This window comes from Symphalangus syndactylus, chromosome Y, assembly GCF_028878055.3.
Source record: "Symphalangus syndactylus isolate Jambi chromosome Y, NHGRI_mSymSyn1-v2.1_pri, whole genome shotgun sequence".
Lineage (NCBI taxonomy): Eukaryota > Metazoa > Chordata > Mammalia > Primates > Hylobatidae > Symphalangus > Symphalangus syndactylus.
The window spans coordinates 18103976-18116098 of record NC_072448.2 but is presented as its reverse complement, the minus strand read 5'-3'; the positions used below and the strand labels follow the sequence as shown (position 1 = coordinate 18116098).

Here is a 12123-nt window from a genome sequence, read left to right as displayed (position 1 = left end):
TGGGCCCCCAGGACGCGCTGCCTCACAGTTCCCTTGCAAGGGCCACGGCCTTCCTGCGGAACCCATTTCCTGCCCCAAGTTCTCCCCTGGCAACGGTTTGGGGTGTGGGTTCCCCACCCCCACTCCTAGGCGCCCTTTCCCCCTCCCCCACTCCCACACGCCCCCACTCCGCCAACTTCACTTCTGAGGCTCTCCCGGGGGCTCTGCAAGATGGCAGCGGACCTGCCGAGGGACTTGGCTCCTTGGATTGGGAGGGCTGGAACTTCTTCAGGAAGTGGTTCCCTCCTGGTCCTTGTACTGGGTGGGGTGGGTTGGTGGGGTTCGTGGGGGCCTGAGTGTGGCGGGTAGGGTGGCCTGAAGGCACGGCCCACTAGCTGAGGGGGCTGGGTGGGAAGTGCCTCCGGGCATTTCGCGCCTAGCAGCTGCTGGGGACTTGCTGATGGCGGCTGCCTCCTGCAACCGCGACAGGCACAAAAGCTCACTCGACGCCATCTTTGTGGCAAGAGGTTGGCTTCAGTAGTTACCATTGAGAATTTTAGAATTTTTAAACTCCAGGCACAATTTTTCCCTTCTCGGTAAACCAGGAATCGTTGACTCTGGTAGATAATGTTGGGTGTGCATTTCTGTGAGTTTGGTAAATGCCCAGCGTTCGTGGAGCGCCATCACAGATGTGGCTCTGAATATGCTGACCAAACACTGAGTCACAAACACGCGCATTACATGCCGTGTGTGTGTCTGCATTGATAATTCTGTCTTTTGATTTTTAGAGGTAAAAGGAGGAGTTTTACACACGGTTTATATTACCATGTATAAACATTAAAAATATATAAGCAACTATTATGTGTAATAAGTCTGCAACATGTTATCCATGCTAATAAAAAACATCACCTTGAGATATAAGTTATAATTATTTACAATAATACTTTTCATTTTTAGAGGTAAAGGGAAGAAATGCTTACAGTTTCATTAGGTTTTTTCCTGATTATAAAAGTAGTATATGTACTCATTTGAAAACAGTCACAGTAAGAAAATAGCAGTCCATCTTAATACCAACAGATAAAACCACAGTTAAATTTTGATAACATGAATGCCCTTCCAGGGTATTTTTATGCGTGTATTGCAATTGTGTATAGATAGGCCAACTTTTACGAAAGTACTGCTTAATACTATTTTACAACTTGCAGCTTTCAATTAATGTGGGTATTATTCTGAAGATAACTTTAATTTTCAGTGTATCATGTTAAAAATTATACTCTTGTTTTACTGAATTCCCGTATGATGAATACTGTTTCAGTGTTAAAACTATCACGGGCTGGGCGCGCTGGCTCACGCCTGTAATCCCAACACTTTGGGAGACTGAGGCGGGCGGATCACTTGAGGTCAGGATTTTGAGAACAGCCTGATTAACATGGTGAAACCGCATCTCTACTAAAAATACGAAAAATTAGCCAGGCGTGGTGGCATGCACTTGTAATCCCAGCTACTCGGGAGGCTGAGGCAGGAGAATCATTTGATCCTGGGAAGTAGGTTGCAGTGAGCTGAGATGGTGCCGCTGCATTCCAGCCTAGGCAACAAAGGGAGACTCAGTCTCAAAAAAAAAAAAAAAAAAAAAAAAAAGAAAGAAAAAAGACAACAAAACATTGCTGTGAATGTCCTTGTGTAAATATCTTGGCACACTTGTACTATTAATTCCTTGAGATGAATTGCTGTAAGTGGCATTGCTGGGTGGAAGTGCTTTGCCCTTTCATAACAATTTTAAATTATGCTCCTCATTAGTATAGTGGTGAGTATCCCCCTATCAAATTATGATACACCTTTTCCAAGGTACTCTTGGTAAAGCATGTATCACTATCTTCCCACTGATGATGTGTAGAGTGAGCTCTGTCCCACACCCTTTCTAATGAACGGTATTAGGATTTTTTACATTGTCAACCTAATAGCTGGATAGTATTACACTATGTTGACGTGCACTTTTTTAAATCATCAATGAAGTTGATCATTGATCGTTAGCTTTTTAAATTTCCTTTTTAATTTTATTTCTCTTATTGACTCATAAAAACTCTGTATTAATATTCGCATTTGTCATACATAGTGGGAAAATATATACAGTAGTAACGATGAGGTGCCGCGGTGCCCTTACCTTATTCCTATTTTCCGTGGAGATGGCTCTAGTATTTCACTGTAAGCTTAATGATAGGGTAGAATTAGATTGATAGAAAATAAGAATCCTCTATCTCTATTTTACTTAGGTTTTTAAAACATTTAAAAATGAATGTTGTATTTTATTAAATACTTTTTCAATGATGAATTAAAGTAACGTATCCTGCTAATGGAGTATTCTTGCATTGCCGACATAAACTATGTTCTTTACTACTGGAATTTTGCATTTGTGTTGAGGAGAGGGTTGGACCATCTTGATGAGGCTTTGTTGCTTATATGCTGTTAACCTTTGTAAAATGCATTGAGAAGTACTTTTTTCCTCTTTGAAAATTGAAGAAAAGAGTTTAAATTTCTTAATCTCTTCTTCTACATCTTCTGTCTTTACTTCAGGTTTCTGGTGTCTGTGTGCACCTCTCTCTGACACACCGCATACACCCAAGTTACCTGTTTCTTTACAAGCTGAAAAAACTCCCAGGGAAACTAAGCCAAATATCACTGGGTGTTCTTTTTCAAGATTGTTTGGGAAAAATTAAAATTTCTGTACAAGTTGACCATGTCGTCGATTTCAAAATTTATTCCTTTAGAGTTTGTGCATAACACTATTTTATAACCACGGGCCACAACCCATTTTTCAGGTCTCATATATATTTCTGCTATTTCTTGCTTAGTTTTGCAGGGATTCTTTATTGCTTGAATTTCATCTTTCCCACCCAGCACTCCCCGAGAATCTGCTCTTGGATTAACTTCTGGTTTTCACGTCATATTTTCTTAATTTTAGCTTTTTCTTTATTTGTTCCTCTTCCTATTGCTGTGAATGTAACTTTGATGACTACAAATGATAGACTTTTTCCTGGCCAGTTTATGTAAGTATCGATTTGCTTACATGTTCACATAGTAATTGCATTAGATAATACTGGCAAAGGAGCTGACATCGCAGGAGTTTAATGATAATTTTTTCCAGCTTTTAGCTGTCTTTGTCACTTGATTGTCCGCATGTAGCAAGGAATATGTTTGCTAGAAATAGCAATGAGAGTTGTGTATATGATGGTCTTGAAGCTCACCCCTGTTTACTATTCCAGCATTTCTCACTTCAAAATTCACCAACACGCTTGAAGGTATGATTAAGAAAATTACTTCCTTAATGCAGTTTGTTTGCAGGATGCTATTGACGGTTATGGTGGTACTTTCTCTAGAAATAAACTTCAGCTTATCCTAAGCATTCATTTATATTTTTGGCCATAGTTTAGAAGTAACCAAAGGTTATCTACTGATTGTGGATATATATATATATATATATATATACACACACACACACACACACACACACACACACACATACATATATACATTATATAATTATGTATAAATACACACACAGTCGGAATTGAACAATCCCTGCTAGTCAAGCCATGGTAAAAATGAGGTACACTGCAAAAAATGAAGTACATTGCTTACTTTGTTAGCTTTGAGCGCCACCTGCTGGCTGAGGACTAGGACACGATGGTGACTTCCTTAATTTAAAATGTTATGACGCTGTTAAAGAGATTCAGTGAATTTTATATGTACGATTCCAGTTAAGCAGACAGCCAGTTTATAAGATCCAAGCTAAAGTCAAACTTCTTATAAAATCAAATGCCTTTTTTCCTCTTTACCAAACTAAGTATCCATTTTACTATTAACGTATAGAGTATGAGAATCAAAAGAGACACCCGAGGTCTTTTCCGGCCATTCGTTTTCAAGCAAGGACACTGAAACCGAGGTCATGAAAAGATTCACTTTAGTGAGCAATGGAAATCAGGTTCTTCCCAAACACGAATTTTCCTCTTCAATTCTTGTGGCGCTGTTACAAGGTTTCTTAACCAGACTCTCTTCAAATTTTGCGCCAAATAATTCCTTATTGTAGGAGGCTGTCTTTACATTGTGGGATGAGCAGTAGTATGCCTGGCCTTCAGCCCGTCAGATTCCAGGACTACATCTCAGTTGTGACAGCCAATCTCTAAACGTCGCTAAATGCCCCTGGGGCTCAGAAATCTTGCCCAGTTGAGAATCAGTGCATTTCCATAACCTCATAATCTGACACAGTTTTCTGCTGGATGTTACATTTCTAAATTAAAATACCTCCAAACACTATGGTGCAGAGACAATACTGTAATATAGCTTGTTTATCAAAGAAAAACATATCCAAAGTTCATCCACAAATCAAGGGGGAATTGAAAAGGTGAAAAAGAAACGACAAGAATTTCAGAATTTCTTTTGTTTTGTTTTATTCTGTTTGGGATTTCTGAATGAACTGAGAAGGAATCCGTAAATTGCCTATAGGGAAGGGGAATCTAATCAGGTTCCCAGTAGTTCAAGATAATGCAGCTTAATGTCATTTGGGAAAAACAATAATGTAAGGCATTTTTAGAAAGGAAAAACTTTAAAAATAGTGTTTTAAATTTTTCTTCCACATCATTGTCATGAAATAACGCTGTTAAAGGAAAGAATTAGGAATTAGTTACAAACCCAAAATAGCAGGTACAAGCATGAAAGAATAGAGAAATGCAGTAACCTCGGCTTTAGTTGACGGGACAATTTAGATTTCATGTGTAGTAAAGCTGTGTAGAATCAGTAACTTCTAGCATCTAATTAACAAAGCAGGAACTCACCTTTCTTATTAAGTTCTATAACATTACTGTGTTGTCCAAAAAGATACACAGTTTCTTTCGTCTTTCGTTTTCTTTCAGACAGGTGTATTTGTAATAGTTTTGTCTTTTTCAGCTGTTTGTACTTACCTTTTAAAGTCAACAGCACTTCACCAGTGATTTTTAAATTAATGATGTGTCATAGTTTCCTGATGTTTGAATTAGTTCTTAATTAAATTTTTTTCAAAATAAGTCAGCTAAATAGTGAAGCCAAAAAAGAAACTTGAAAACAAATCGGCTGAAAATAAATTCGAATAACAGGACACTAACTTACATTGGCATACCACTTTTACCACTCTGTACGTACAAAATGAATTCACAGATGTTATCTCATTTCATTCTCAAAGCAGTTTGCCCACAGATACATAGCTGGCAAGTAGGTGGCTTATAACCACTTACCTGTAAGGGATGTAAACGTAGATCTCCAGACTAAATTAATTTTTGTTTCACTGTGCTATATTGTTTCTCCAACATATATATTACTTATGAATAGTACTTCAGAAAATTTTACATTAACCTTAAGAGTCAACTGTGGAAAGAATAAAGACAGCTCTGATCAGAATCTAGAAAATTAATGAGTTTAATCTGAAAATAAAGATGATGTCATTTATATCTATCAGCCCACTGTGAAAATTAGAATTATCAGTTGGACTGATTTGGTGTTATTCAGGAAGAAAAATGTTGTTTCAAAAGATGCTTTGAACACCCTAGCTTTAGGGAAGAGGATTATAACGAATTGGTTTAAAACATTGAGGCTTATTTTCTTTTTGGTGTGGCTTTTTTTTTTTTTTTTTTTAAGGTTTATCTTTAGTCTACTCAGTAAAGTGAAAAGTTGTTTATGAATATAAAACAGGATGATTTTAATAACTTTAATTTTTGCAAATCTAAACTTTCTAGTTTTGGGTGTCTTTTTTAACTACTTCACAGAGTGTTTTCACAAATACTAAATGAGTATTCTTCCACAGCATTATACAAGACTCGGTGATGAGTGGCACTAGGTTTAAGAAAGTACTATATCCTTTGGTTAAAATTCCATGCTGATGTACTCTGATTAGTTTAAATCCTGAGCCTGAACTGAGCTGCACCGGTGACTAATTTACAATGAAAGTAATTTATATAAAATATATTATACTTAAAATACAAAAGTGATATTTCGCATTGTGTATGGGTTTTGCCTGCATACGTAATTATGATGTCTACTTTCCAAATTACAGTCTGCTGCAAATCCTGAGACTCCAAACTCAACCATCTCCAGAGAGGCCAGCACCCAGTCTTCATCAGCTGCACCTAGCCAAGGCTGGGTTTTACCAGAAGGCACAATCATGCCAAACACTGTTTTTGTTGGTGGAATTGATGATAGGGTATTGTATTCATACCTCATCTTTACCTTAAAGTACATCATGAACAATGGGATTTGGGCCCTGTTACGAACTTAATGTTTTTTTTTTTGTACTTCATGGAGGTTTAGAATTGCTTTTAGGTTTGACCCATAGGTACTAAAAGTACCTTTGACAATGAGCTACTGGTCATTTGGGGATAAATGGGGAAGAAGTTTCCACCTCGTGGTAGTAAAATTGTAGTAAAGTTGAAATGTTTGAATGCTGAATTTTTACTCTGACGTTCAATTCTTTTCCATAGACAGATGAAACTGAGATTAGAAGCTGCTTTGGTAGATACGGTTCAGTGAAAGAAGTGAAGATAATCACAAATCGAAGTGGTGTGTCCAAAGGGTGAGTAATTTTATCCAAAATATCTGGACTCTAGTCACCTGTTCTATAGGTATCAGGCAAGACTTCAAAACTGATATTCTGACCCTTGTATAAATGAAATTTTTTTGCAGTGTTAATTTCTTTCACGTAGGGGATAAAAGGTTATTACCAGTTCTTTTATTTAATCATTTTTCTAATGTTTGTTTTTAAATGTCTCTACTTTTTATTTCATACAGATGAGTTAATCAGTGTTCTCAAATAATTGTTTTTTTTTTCATACACTGCACAGCATCTTAAATTTTAACCACCTTGTCTTAGATAGTAAGTTAAATTCAGGTTCACAGATATGAATTCTTTGATTTATTGATTAAAATAAAGTTTTGACACTGCCCTAATCCTAGCACATTTTGACATAGTTCTGCTTAAGAAAAAGTAGTATTTGTAGGGGATCTGTCATGTACATCTTAGCAAATACTTTTCATGGTATATTATTCATCTTTTGTCATGATCACTTCTGTATATAGAATAGTAGGAGTGCTGAACCATGTACTACTGTATGATGGTGATTTTATGCTTTATTTATCTGCCTTTATAGCTATGGATTTGTTTCATTTGTGGATGACGTGGATGTCCAGAAGATAGTAGAAGTAAGTAATCTAATAGAAAAATCTCTTATTTATCTTACTGATACGACGTTTAATGTTAGTGATATACTCAGACTTGTGTAAAATTTGGAGAAAGATAGACTTCCTGTTCAAAATCCACACTCAGAGTAACCCCCCATAACTTGATAGATCCTGTTTATTTTTGACTGGACGCCTAGGTTCATGAACTACAGACAGGAAGGGTTGGAGACAGGGTGATGAAAAGTTTTTGATCAACTTTCACTTGATGCCTCTTGACACGGATTAGAATGGTAAGGGTGAGTAAGGTAGCTTCATGATGACACATTTTAATTTGCTGTGTAGTTATCACTGATCGTCTATGATGATAGGAACTTTAGAAGACTTTAGGTGTTCACCCAAGTCTTGGAAGCTAAGACTTGAAAATTGATTGTAGTTTTGTTACTGTTCTATTTTCAGTCACAGATACATCTCCATGGTAAAAAGCTGAAGCTGGGCCCTGCAATCAGGAAACAGAAGTTATGTGAGTAGGAAAAGAAGTTGTTCTTTTTTGACCCCTGTAGCTTTTTGAATAACTAAGAATAGGCTTTTTTCTTCTTGCTTTTTAAAAAGGTGCTTGTCATGTGCAGCCACGTCCTTTGGTATTTAATCCTCCTCCTCCACCACAGTTTCAGAACATCTGGAGGAATCCAAACACTGAAACTTACCTGCAGCCCCTAATCACGCTGAATCCTGTAACTCAGTACGTTCAGGTAAGAGCTGTGTGTCTTCCTGTCCTCTTGTTTATTATAGTCATCCTTCCCTCTGTGGAATTGTGTCTACACTTTCCGTAGTAAGTGCCAATAGAATCCCTGTTTGAACAGTGTGAGTAATGGGAAATTTGTTACTTTTGTTTGAAATTTCTTTTTCTTAGTGTTCGTTATTTGAGCTAAAAATCTTCTCTAAACTTTGCGAGGCTTTCTCTTAGAAATGACCTCTGTAGACACATGAACAAATCTCTTCCTACCTCTTCCTTTTTCACCCCATATAACTAGTTCCTAAAGTATTTGGAAGCAGCTCTCCTTACGTGTCTGCGTAGTTTATTGTTCTCTAAGGTTAGCAGTTAACCTAGCTATTCTTTACTTTTGCAATGATTTCCAGATGCCTCCTCCTATAAATTGCTGACTTCTGGATATATTCTGGTTCTGGGATGGGTAGATTTCTTATCTCTTTTACTCTATGTATAAATCCCGTGAGTGTCTGGCATGTAATTTCTCTGATGCTGGTTGCTTTGATATTTAAAGTAGGATTTGACATACTCTGTCACTTACTGGTGATAAATAACGTTTATTTTGTTGTTCGTTCCTATTATTTATGTGTGTGTTTAAAAGACATTTTCTTGGATGGAAAATAAAGTAACAAAATAGTAGTGAAATAGTTCTTCAGTGTCCCTCATTTGTTGACATTTTCCATGTACTTGAAACGTGTAGGGTACACCTCTTCTTCTTTTTCCTTCTCTGAGCAATGGCTAGAAGAAAAGCCCTACTTGTTTCTAGCATTTACTGTGAGCCATTGCTGAATGTGCTACCTGTATGTTTTTAATTAGTAAGCATTTATTGAAACGTAGAAGACATTATACTCTCTCTTTTCCAGTTGTGGCTATATACTGCCCTTAATTTGTGGAAATGAAGTACAGAGAAAACCGTAACATCTGTCGAAGAACTACAGTATTACCCTATAATAGTGTCAAATACAAAACCGTCTAGGACTATTTTGCCAAAGAAATAGCAAATGTATTAATGTAACGTACATTGAAATCCATCTTAATAGAGCCTTATCACCAGTGTAAGAAATAACTTCCGGGTGGGCATAGGTAGACAGTATAAATAAGGTAAGCTTTGGCTGGTGCAGTAGTCACTTCTTTTGTCATTTGTTCCTTCCCCCTCCCCACCCAAAGGTTAGCACTTGACAGAGTATTTGTTTCTTCATAATGTCAGTCATTCATTTAGAATTCTGCATTGCTGCAAGTAGAAAAATAATTACTATTTCAAAGTTTTTCATACTTTTGTGATATTGGGAACGATATTTCTTTCTAATTAAAAAAAAATGTTTTACCGTATTAATCCATTCTTTCTGTAAACTTTATTTTCGGCTTATTCTACTTATCCAAATTCACCAGGTCAGGTCATCACTGGGTATCAGTTGCCTGTATATGATAGTCAGGTAATTGAAGAGGGAGTAAAATGATTTACTTTCAGCTACTATGGAGGCCTTCAACTTGTTTATACAAAGTGCCTGAATAGTTTGTCATTTTAAACTAGTGAAATGTACCTAACATTTAAGGAAACACTTAGAATTAGCGTAATGAAGACCTCTGTAGTATTTAGAAGTGATGAAATAATATTTTGACAGGAGGGCACTTAGCCATAACTTTTCTGTAGAACAAGTTCTGAGATTTGGTGTTCCTGTCTTTGTTTCAGCATGTATCTTATTATCTTTGCTGTCAAAGAGCTGAAACATGCAGACTGTCTTTCATGAATTTTGTAGAGATACAGAATGAAATAAAAGCTTTACCCAATTCTTAGAGCGCAGAATTTCAATTGTACTTTTATTTTAGCTTGCTGCTTCATGATAGTAGTTCTCTGGGTCTCTCTTCAACGATACGACTATATCTATGACCGATAATCATATGTGTGATAACAAATTCAAAGAAGTAGTATCTTTGAGAGTTTCACAATGCCATTTGCAGAAAACTGGGGAAAAGGTGAGGTTTTCTATGTAGACGAAACAACAAGAACTTGAGGGATTAGAAACCTAAAGTACTTCTTTTTTTCTATTGTGTTTCTTTTGTTCTATTAACCAAGGAGCCAGCATGAGAAGTACTTCAATATTGTGTGTGTCATGTGTTTTTGAAAATGTATGGTAATATTTGAATAATTTTGGTTTCCTTTTTTTCTTTTTCAAGATGCCACCACAGTGGCCTTTTGGGGAGCAAAGGAGTTATGCTGTACCTCAGGTAAAGTGAATGTGCCAAACATATACTCCCTGTTCTTTCTTGATGTTTTTCTATGCCATACATGCCTATATATTTTTTAAATCGTTCTTTGTATTAATGTGGCACATTTTGTTACTTTCTTTTTAACGCAAGTTTAAACTCCTATGGGAGCAACAGTGCCTTTTTCTCTCCCAGGTTTTTTGCGTGCTTAAGCAGTGGCTGGTCCACATGGTGATAAGGATTCAGTTACTTTTTGATAGACTATACAATCCATGAAAGGTAATATTAATGTGGCTTTACAATGAGCATGTATCTGCCTGGAATCTGCCTCTGGCTTTACCCTCCCGTAAAAAAAAAAAAAAAAAAAAAAAAAATGTGTTCAAGAGAAACAGAAATGTTTTGCTATTAATTACTCTTAAATAAGAGTAGGAAGAAAACAGAGTATTACCTCTAAAACACCCGAACTGCTTTCCCCCCATATAACTAGTTCCGAAAATATTTGAAAGCAACCGTCTTCATATGTCTGCCTAGTTTATTCTTCTCTAAGGTTAGCAATTCATCCAGCTCTTCTTACTTGCAGTGATTTCCAGATGCCTCCTCATACAGATTGCTGACTTCTGGGTATATTCTGGTTCTGGAATGGGTAGATTTCTGATGTGTTTTACTATATTTGTAAATCCCATGAGTTTCTGGCACGTAATTTCTCTGATCCTGGTTACCTTGATATTTGAAGTAGGATTTGACATACTCTGTCACTTACTGGTGATAAGTAACGTTTATTTTCTTTTTAGTTTGTTTTATTTATGTCTTAGTTTAAAAGAAATTTTCTTTGATGGAAAATAAAGTAAGAAAACAATGGTGAATTAGTTCTTCAGTGTCTCTCGTTCGCTGACGTTTTCCGTGTACTTGAAACAGGTAGGGTATACCTCTGAACGATGGCTAGAAAAAAAGCCCTGTTTCTCACATTTACTGTGAGCCATTACGTTATCTGGGTGTACTCATGTGTGATGCTACGTATATGTTTCCAATCAGTAAGTATTTATTGAAACGTAGAAGACGTTATACTATCTCTTCTCCAGTTGTGGATTATATGCTGCCCTTAGGGTTTTGAAATGAAGTACAGAAAGAGCCGTAACGTTTGTAGGAGAACTTCATATTACCCTATAATATTGTCAAATACAAAACCCCTTTGAAGTATTTTAACAAAGAAATAGCAAATGCATTAATTTAACTTACACTGAAGTTTGTCTTAATAGAGCCTTATCACCAGCATAAGAAATAACTTCTGGGTGGGCATAACTACACAGTACAAATAAGGTAAACTTGTCTGGTGAAATAGTCACTTCTTTTGTCATTTGTCTGTTCCCCCTCCGTAGCCAGAGGGCCTCACTTGACAGAATATTTCCTTCTTCGTAAAATCAGTCACTCATTTAGAATTCTGCAATGCTGTATATAGAAAAGTAACGTTTTAAAACTTTTTCATAGTTTTTTGTATTAGGAATAGTATTTCTAATTAACAAAATGTTTTACCGTGTTCATTCATTCTTACTGTAAACTTTATTTATAGGCACATCCTACTTATCCAAATTCAGCAGTTCACGTCATCACTGGGTATCATTTGCTTGTATATAATTATCAGGTAATTTAAGAGGGAGTGAAAGGATTTACTTTCAGATATTATTGAGCCCTTTGTTTATAGAAATTGCTTGAATAAGTTGCCCTTTTAAAGTAGTGAAATGTACCTAAAATTTAAGACAACACTTAGAATTAGTCTAGAATGAAGGCCTCTGTATTATTTAGAAGTAGTTGCGTAATATTTGGACATGAATGTACTTAGCAAAAACTTCACTGTAGAACAGTTTTTTGAGATTTGGTGTCCCCTTCTATCTATATTGTAGCACGTTTCTTGTTTTTTTTTTTTTTTTTTTTTCCATCTTTGCCGTCAAATAGCTGAAACATCCAGTCTGACTTCT

The 12123-nt window shown here is 36.4% G+C and overlaps 1 protein-coding gene across 2 annotated transcripts in view; it reads left to right on the top strand.

Annotated features, from left to right (window-relative positions):
- The window catches only part of LOC129476758 (deleted in azoospermia protein 1-like), a 35504-nt gene that overhangs the window by 470 nt on the left and 22911 nt on the right, over positions 1-12123 (top strand). For both annotated transcript variants that reach the window (XM_063635444.1, XM_055269616.2), the window contains exons 2-7: positions 6059-6205; positions 6483-6574; positions 7149-7200; positions 7636-7699; positions 7789-7928; positions 10121-10171. In XM_063635444.1, the coding sequence (XP_063491514.1) occupies positions 6167-6205; positions 6483-6574; positions 7149-7200; positions 7636-7699; positions 7789-7928; positions 10121-10171 (438 nt within the window). In that variant the 5' untranslated portion in view covers positions 6059-6166. The remainder of the gene's footprint in view (positions 1-6058; positions 6206-6482; positions 6575-7148; positions 7201-7635; positions 7700-7788; positions 7929-10120; positions 10172-12123) is intronic.